An 8206-nucleotide genomic window follows, 5' to 3' on the forward strand; every position below is an offset into this window, starting at 1 on the left:
ATGACTTAGGCAAGATTGAATAACTCATTGGCCATTGGTGACTTCAATTTCTAGCCCCTCTCCCTTCTCTAGATGTCCTGGGGTGGGACTGAATGCTCCAACCCTCTAACCACAATGTTGGTTCTCCTGACAACCAGCCCCCATCCTTAGGTGCTTCCAAATGTCACCCAGTTGTGTTAACATAAACCCAGTTGTGGCACAAAAGAGCTTGTTATGAATAACAAGACGCTTTATGGCTCTGAAGAGTTTTTTAGGAATTGAGGACAAAAGACTAAATATTATCACAAAAATGCTACCATTGTTCTTATTTATCAAGAAATTCCTCTTACGATGAGCAAATGAGCGCGAGCGAGGGCATGAAATTTAAATTCCACTCAGGGGAGGAAGTGCTGTGCTTCGAGCCTGACCCCACCAAGGCGCGAGTGCTGTACGATGCCAAGATTGTCGATGTTATTGTTGGGAAAGACGAAAAAGGCAGAAAGATCCCAGAATATCTGATCCATTTTAATGGTTGGAACAGAAGCTGGGATAGATGGGCAGCTGAAGATCATGTCCTTCGTGACACCGATGAAAATCGGAGATTACAGCGTAAATTGGCAAGGAAAGCTGTAGCTCGCCTGAGAAGCACAGGAAGAAAGAAGAAGCGCTGCAGGTTGCCTGGTGTGGATTCTGTCTTAAAAAGCCTCCCTGCTGAAGAAAAAGATGAAAATGTTGAAAACTCAATAAGCAGTTCTTCTGATGACAGTAGTGAAGAAAAGGATGAAGAAATAAGTGAAGAAAGTGATATTGAAGAAAAGACTGAAGTGAAGGAGGAACCAGAGCTGCATGCAAAAAAGGAAATGGAAGAAAGAACAATAACTATAGAAATCCCTGAAGTTCTGAAGAAGAAGCTTGAGGACGATTGTTACTATATCAACAGGAGGAAACGGTTAGTGAAACTTCCGTGCCAGACCAACATCATAACTATTTTGGAATCATACGTGAAGCATTTTGCTATCAATGCAGCCTTTTCAGCCAATGAGAGGCCTCGTCACCATCACGCTATGCCACATGCCAACATGAATGTGCATTATATCCCAGCAGAAAAGAACGTTGACCTTTGTAAGGAGATGGTGGATGGATTAAGAATAACCTTTGATTACACTCTCCCATTGGTTTTGCTCTATCCATATGAACAAGTTCAGTATAAAAAGGTGACTTCGTCCAAATTTTTTCTTCCGATTAAGGAAAGTACCACAAACACTAATAGGAACCCAGAGGAGCTCTCTCCAAGCCCACCTTTGTTGAATCCATCCACACCACAGTCCACAGAGAGTCAGCCCACCACAGGCGAGCCAGCCACCCCCAAAAGGCGCAAAGCCGAGCCGGAAGCCTTGCAGTCTCTGCGGCGGTCCACACGCCACTCGGCCAATTGCGACCGGCTGTCGGAGAGCAGCGCCTCGCCCCAGCCCAAGCGCCGGCAGCAGGACGCGTCTGCCAGCATGCCCAAGCTGTTCCTGCACCTGGAAAAGAAGACACCCGTTCATAGCAGATCATCCTCACCCGTTCCTCTGACCCCTAGCAAGGAAGGGAGTGCGGTGTTTGCTGGCTTTGAAGGCAGAAGAACTAATGAAATAAATGAGGTCCTCTCCTGGAAACCTGTACCCGACAGTTACCCCCCAGGTGACCAGCCACCTCCACCCTCTTACATTTATGGGGCGCAACACTTGCTGCGATTGTTCGTGAAACTTCCAGAAATCCTTGGAAAGATGTCCTTTTCTGAGAAGAATCTGAAGGCTTTACTGAAGCACTTTGATCTCTTTCTGAGGTTTTTAGCAGAATACCATGATGACTTTTTCCCAGAGTCTGCTTATGTTGCTGCCTGTGAGGCGCACTACAGCACGAAGAACCCCAGGGCGATTTATTAAGGTTTTGATGGTTCTGGAAGAACAGCTTCTCTATCTAGCTTTGCACTCTCGGTTCCCGATAAAGAACTAGGGAGTTGGTGGGCCTTCCTTAGAGCAAATGCGACACCCGCCTTGGGGGGGTGTGGCAGAGGCGGGCCCATTTGTTTGAGTTGCTTACCTACCGTAGTTATTTCTGTTAAGGATTACTTCCTAGGTACCTGAACGGCCTCCAACATGTGACCCTTGCCACGGTACATGTCATCTGTGACGGCGGGAAAAGAGCAGCTGTGTTCACAGTGAAATGTTCACGAAAGTGTGCGTAGGTTGGGCTGTTTCAGTAGACGGAGTTACTTTTTAGCAATAACCACATTTTTAAACTATTTGTTAGCATTAAACAAAATTGTTTTGCAAACCGTTTTCATTCTTGTGATGAGGCTGAGCAACAAAACATTAGTTTTACTTGGAAACCGAAAAGTAGTCCCAGAATATTTTAGAGGGGGTTGATATTGATGGCAAAAAGAAAATTTGCAGCTATACATTTGCTTGTTACAGTTCCTTTTCTATAAAACCTTATTTTTGGTGATCTAAATAAAGCATTGCCTGAAAAAAAAAAAAGAAATTCCTCTTGTCCCATTATCTCTACGTGGCATGACAAACATTTGTTTACCAAGCATTGGTTCTTCCCATCTCCCTATAAATTGTCTTCCTCCCCTTTGGAATCCCAGACCCCTACCTCTTCTCCTTAGCTCAGCATGGCACACAAGCCTTAACTGCCTGTCTTGAATCCTCTCAATTCTATGTGAGGCTCCATATACACAAAATTTCATTTTTTTCTCCTGTTAATGTCTTATGTCAACTTAATTAGTAGACCAGGCAAAAGAACCTACAAGAATAGAGGAAAAATGTTTCCTCTTCAACAGTACTAATATCAATTTTTTAGTTATGGACATTGTACTATAGTTTTATAAGTGGTTATCACTAGCCGAAGTTTGGTAAATGTTACAATGTAATCGATGTAGTACTTTTGGAACTTGCCATAATTACATAATTATTTCAAAATACAAAATTGAAAAAAAATTCTCAAATGTAAAACAATGTTTCTTCTTATGAGGTAGCCTTTTTACATAGTACAAAAGCCTGCTAAAATGATGTAATCTGAAATATAACAAATACATCAGCTTAGATAATTATAAAATCCAAACATTATGTAGAAAATAAGATATATATTTTAAAATTTCTTAAGTATTCTTTTATCCATGGATGAATAAAATATTTATTCAAAAGTTAAGTCTGAAATAGAATCATTTATTCAGTCTTTCTTCAATGAACATTAGTTGAAAGCTCACTAAGTGCTTAGAGTTTATTGGATAACCATTGCTTGGATTGCTTTTTGGAATGATGAAATAGCTATATACGAAAACTATGGCAGGGGAATTAGCAAAATGGGGTACTGGGAGGAGTAGCCCTAAAATTTCACTATAAGTAACTATCATAGAGGCCAAATGAAACCTGAACTACTATATGTCAACAAGATCATAAAGAAGGTTCAGACTCTGCTCACTCATAAGTTATAGCCTGTAACTTTATGGCCTCATTGTAAATGATATTGCATTTTTATGCTTGAATTTTTCATATTAACTTAATACAAAGTAGCAACATAATAAATATTTTATAACAAATTGTCTCCTTATTCCTTTAATAAGAAGAATCAAATGGCCCCAGCTACTAGTAAAATCTTAATGGAAACTTTATAACTATTTGGGAATGTTATTCTTTTCCCTTTGTTTTCTGTATCAACTATTTACATTTCTAGATTCTTTGATTTTGTAGATCTTTCTCCCATCACTTTTGAGATGAAGCTCCTCTATCTCAGAAGAACTTTTCTTGAAATAGATTATCTATTTTAAAAATACAATCATAATAACTAATAAATTATAGAAAGTTGTTTTTGTCATTTATTCATACTAGTTTAACAGAAGTGGGCTTCTCCTACATAACAGGATTTGATTCTCAAGAGTAGTATTTTCCAGTAACTATGAATAATATTAAACATGCAAAATAAGTACTATTGAAAACATATGCGATATTTAGGGGAAATGAAACATTTTTGCAAGTGTAATTATAGAGAGTGCTTTGTTCCTTTTATATTTTAGTTTTCCTCCACTTGTTTTGCCTTGAGATGGAAAAAAATGCTTTCGATCATATTCCCTTTGTAGTGTTTTGGAAGACTTTGGAGAGAGAGGAGTGTTGCACTTGTGAAATCATTTTTAGGGAAACTAGTATGTGAATCGTAAGAGCACTGTACCCGTTCCCATTTTATTTTTCTGGCTAGTGTTCCTGAATTCAGCACTATGCAATTATAGTAACTGCCAAAATGAACACTAACTCAATAGAAATAAGAAAACGGGCCCACTGTTCTTGCTTTTGAAAAGTAATTACTTACTGGCATCAAGAAAATAAGAATCGTCATGTAAAAAATACTAAATAGGAATACTGGAAAATTTTATGGCAGCACATGAAGCTATTTTGACTATCTTGTGTAAAACAGGTCAACAGGAACCATTCAACATAACGTGTCTGAAATATCTAAATATCTCTGAATTGCTTTTTTCCGTTGTATTTCAGCTTTCTTAGAAAGTCAATTTTGGTCTGATATGAAGAGACAGAGGAAACATTTTTTAAAGTGTTTTTTAGTTTAGAAACCCTGCCTTACATTCATCATCTCCATAACTAAACCTAGGATTATGTTTACTGCCCCTCGAAAATTAGTCTTCTCCAGCTTGTGTAGTTTTGCAGTTTCCAGCGCATAACTAGGTCCTTCTAGCAGTGATTTAAAAAACAAACAAACAAAAAACACTCTAGGGTTCCCAGGGACAGTTTAAATATTCATGGGAGAGGACCAGCTCTTATTCTAGCAATTTATGGGTGAGGTCCAGCCCACAATTTTATGATGTGCCCCCTCAAAGGATCAGACAATCTCCCTGCTGTGTTTCTTCCTCTTCCTCAAGAGAGACAGCCCTCAAGAGAACGCTCCACTCATGAAGCAACACTAGTCTGATAGATCAGATTTATCATTGTTTACAATTAATTTTAAGTGTTTACAAGAATAGTTTACTTCAAAAATTAAAGAAAAATATTAATGTAGATATTTCCATACTTTCATAAAGCATTCTGAACAACATAGTAGAAATCACGTCTTGTTGGGAATTAGACTGAGGTTCTCATTGGTCTTTTTTTTTTTTTTTTTTTTTTTTTTGCGGTACTCGGGCCTCTCACCGTTGTGGCCTCTCCCGTTGCGGAGCACAGGCTCCGGACGCGCAGGCTCAGCGGCCATGGCTCACGGGCCCAGCCGCTCCGCGGCACATGTGGGATCTTCCCGGACCGGGACACGAACCGGTGTCCCCTGCATCGGCAGGCGGACTCTCAACCACTGCGCCACCAGGGAAGCCCCTCAATTATGCTTTTTACCTTGTCGGTTCTTCCCCCAGGTATGTTTGTGACTCATACTCTCATCCTCTACATCTTTACTCAAAGATTGCCTTCTCAGTACCATTAAAACAGGTCACTCTTTTTAAAATCACGCATCATCCCCTTTTCCAATTCTCCTGATGGCCTTTATGACACTCATTTACTTTCATGTATTTATGTTATAAAAATTCTTAAAATGTGGTCTGCAGCATTCAATGAGTCCTCAAGGCCTTTATAGGTTATCCGGAACACACAGACTATTTTCATAATAATGTGATGGCATTACTTGTTTTTTTCTCCACTGTGTTGCCATGTGCATTGATGACACAAGAGCAATGGTGGGTAAAGCTGCTGGCCTTTTGGCACAAATCCAGGGATGGCACCGAACTGCAGTGGTCGACTAGTATACTACATTCATGAATGGTCACTTTATTCTTCATCGTCATGTACCTACACATTTTTAAAGGCAATCCTATTTAAGAAATCTCTTGAAAAATCGATAGCAATTACTCATTTTCATATATCTGGATCTTCAAGTGGACCTAATTTTAATCTTCTGTAGATGAAATGGGACGTGTGTATAAGTACTTCTATTACACAAAGGTCATCTCGAGGAAACACACTTGTGCAATTATTTGAGATGCAAGCCAAGCCAGCTGATTTTTTAAAAAACATTTATTTTTACTTGAAAGAACAAGTGACAGACAAACTATGGTTGTTCAGACTTGGGTATTTCCAGATATTTCTTGAAAATGAACCAAGTGAGCCTGTCCCTTGAAGGAAAACCCCTGACAGAATTCCTTGCCTCTTGTGTGGGTCTCAGCCTACTGATGGTGATGTTCTCTGCTACCAATGCCTGAGGGACTCACCTGGTCTGGTGCCAACAGACATCCCCTCTCACCACCACTAGGGCCCTTGTTGTGACTGGGCAGACTTCCCAGTTCTTATTAGGATTACAGGACGTACCTCAGCAAAACCATCAGGAAGCTTCGAATAAGACAATTTATTACTCAAAGTCCTGGAAGGTACCTGGTACACCTGAGGCTCACACAGCAAGTGTCGTGGGTAGAGAGAAAGAGAGGGAGTGTGGACTTGGACTCTGTCTTTTATAGGTGGGGTGCCTAGGATTTTGTGAGCTAACTCTTTACTGGTGCATAAACATAAGGAGTTGGAATTAGGGTGAGGGTAGGGAAAAGCTGTCGGTTATCTAGGTCACTCGGGGCTTGCTTTCTTTTTTCTTTTTTTAATTGTTATTGGAGTATAGTTGACTTGCAATGTTGTGTTAGTTTCATGAGTACAGCATAGTGAACCAGTTGTATATATACTTATATCCACTCTTTTTTAGATTCTTTTCCCATATAGGTCATTACAGAGTATTTCCCCCATGATAACCATAAGTTTGTCTTCATCTGTTACTCTATTTCTATTTTGTAAATAAGTCCATTTGTACCTTTTTTTTTTTTTTTAGATTCCACATATAAGTGATATCATATGGTATTTGTCTTTGTCTGACTTACTTCACTCAGTATGACAATCTCTAGGTCCAGGGCTTTCTAAAAGGGGACCTTCTTGGGTAGAACAGTCTGGTTCCTTATCTAGTTATTTTGACAGTAGCTGTGTCACACAGCTGGCAATATGTTTATTCAAGATAAATAAATGCCTTTAAAATGGATGCCTTGGTAATCAAAAGCTTAATGTTAGGCATTTACATTACAATTAAAAAGGTTAATGCTAGGCACTACATTGCCAATATACAATTAAATTTTTAAGCAAAATTTAGCATTTTAGAAAACTTGTATCAGTGTCCCAGTATTAATGGCTTTTCTGATGAAATTGGTAGTGACTTTTTATATTGTATAATGAAATATGTCAACATAAGACATAATCACCATTTTCTTAATGGCTAATATATGAAGTTACAAAATCATGCATATGTGAGAGACCCATTCAAAGTGAAAGAATCACCAGTGGATTTTAATGTAAGAGAAAATGAAGAATTCATTGCCATAGTTACAGATTCCACTTTGCAAACAAACTCTAAGAAATTAATAGTTATTTAGTGTTGATGTCATATCAGAGAAATATATCCAGCATCATCTTTAAAGGCTGGTAAAATACCCTTCTCTTCCAACTACATAACTGTATGAGGTGAGCTTGTCTTCATTTTCTTCAAGGAAAACAACATATCTCAATAGACTGAATGAAGAATGCAATACATAAATCCAGTTATTATCTAATTAGTAAGATATGCAAAAAAATAGATTTGCAAAAATATAAAACAATGCCACTCTTCTATTTTTATATTTTGGATTTGAAAAGTATAGGTTTTTTATAAAAGTAGGTTAACCTGTAATAGGTTAATTATTGTCACTTTTAAACAAATATATTTATTCTAAAAGTTTATTTTAATATCTAATATGGTAAATATCAACAGATATCAACATAGACAGAAGCTTTTTGTGATCTGCAACCATTTTTAAGAGAGCACAGAAATCCTGACTCCAAAATATTTGAGAAAAACTCTTCTAATATTTTATTATTCATTTGTATATTATGCTTATTGTGTCTTGGCCTATATCAATTACTTGTTACTATAGAATAAACCACTCAAAATCTCAGTGGCTTAAACCAACAATGCTGAAGCCACTGAATCAGTGGGGTATTTCTGCTGGGTGATCTGAGCTGGACTCAGGCACACAGAGCTCTGCTTTGATAGTGAGCTTGGCATTAGAAAAATAAACTCAAAAAAGGAAAATTTTTGACAGTTTTGGCTTCCAGTGTATCCCCATTGCCTAGAAGTGCCCTTGTCATCCTGCATGATCAATAAACAGTTGCAAGGTAACAAAGAAATT

General features: G+C 38.3%; 1 protein-coding gene across 1 annotated transcript; it reads left to right on the forward strand.

Moving 5' to 3' along the window:
- Positions 1-338: 338 nt before the first annotated feature.
- On the forward strand, positions 339-2662 carry LOC308611252 (MSL complex subunit 3-like; the record flags this gene model as incomplete). Its single annotated transcript, XM_081260112.1, has 2 exons — positions 339-1908; positions 2088-2662. One exon carries the CDS (start codon positions 339-341, stop codon positions 1905-1907), a length of 1569 nt encoding a protein of 522 aa, XP_081116238.1. The 3' UTR covers position 1908; positions 2088-2662.
- Positions 2663-8206: the final 5544 nt, after the last annotated feature.

Source organism: Mesoplodon bidens, assembly GCF_964165515.1.
Source record: "Mesoplodon bidens genome assembly, contig: HAP1_SCAFFOLD_287, whole genome shotgun sequence".
Classification (NCBI taxonomy): Eukaryota; Metazoa; Chordata; class Mammalia; order Artiodactyla; family Ziphiidae; genus Mesoplodon; species Mesoplodon bidens.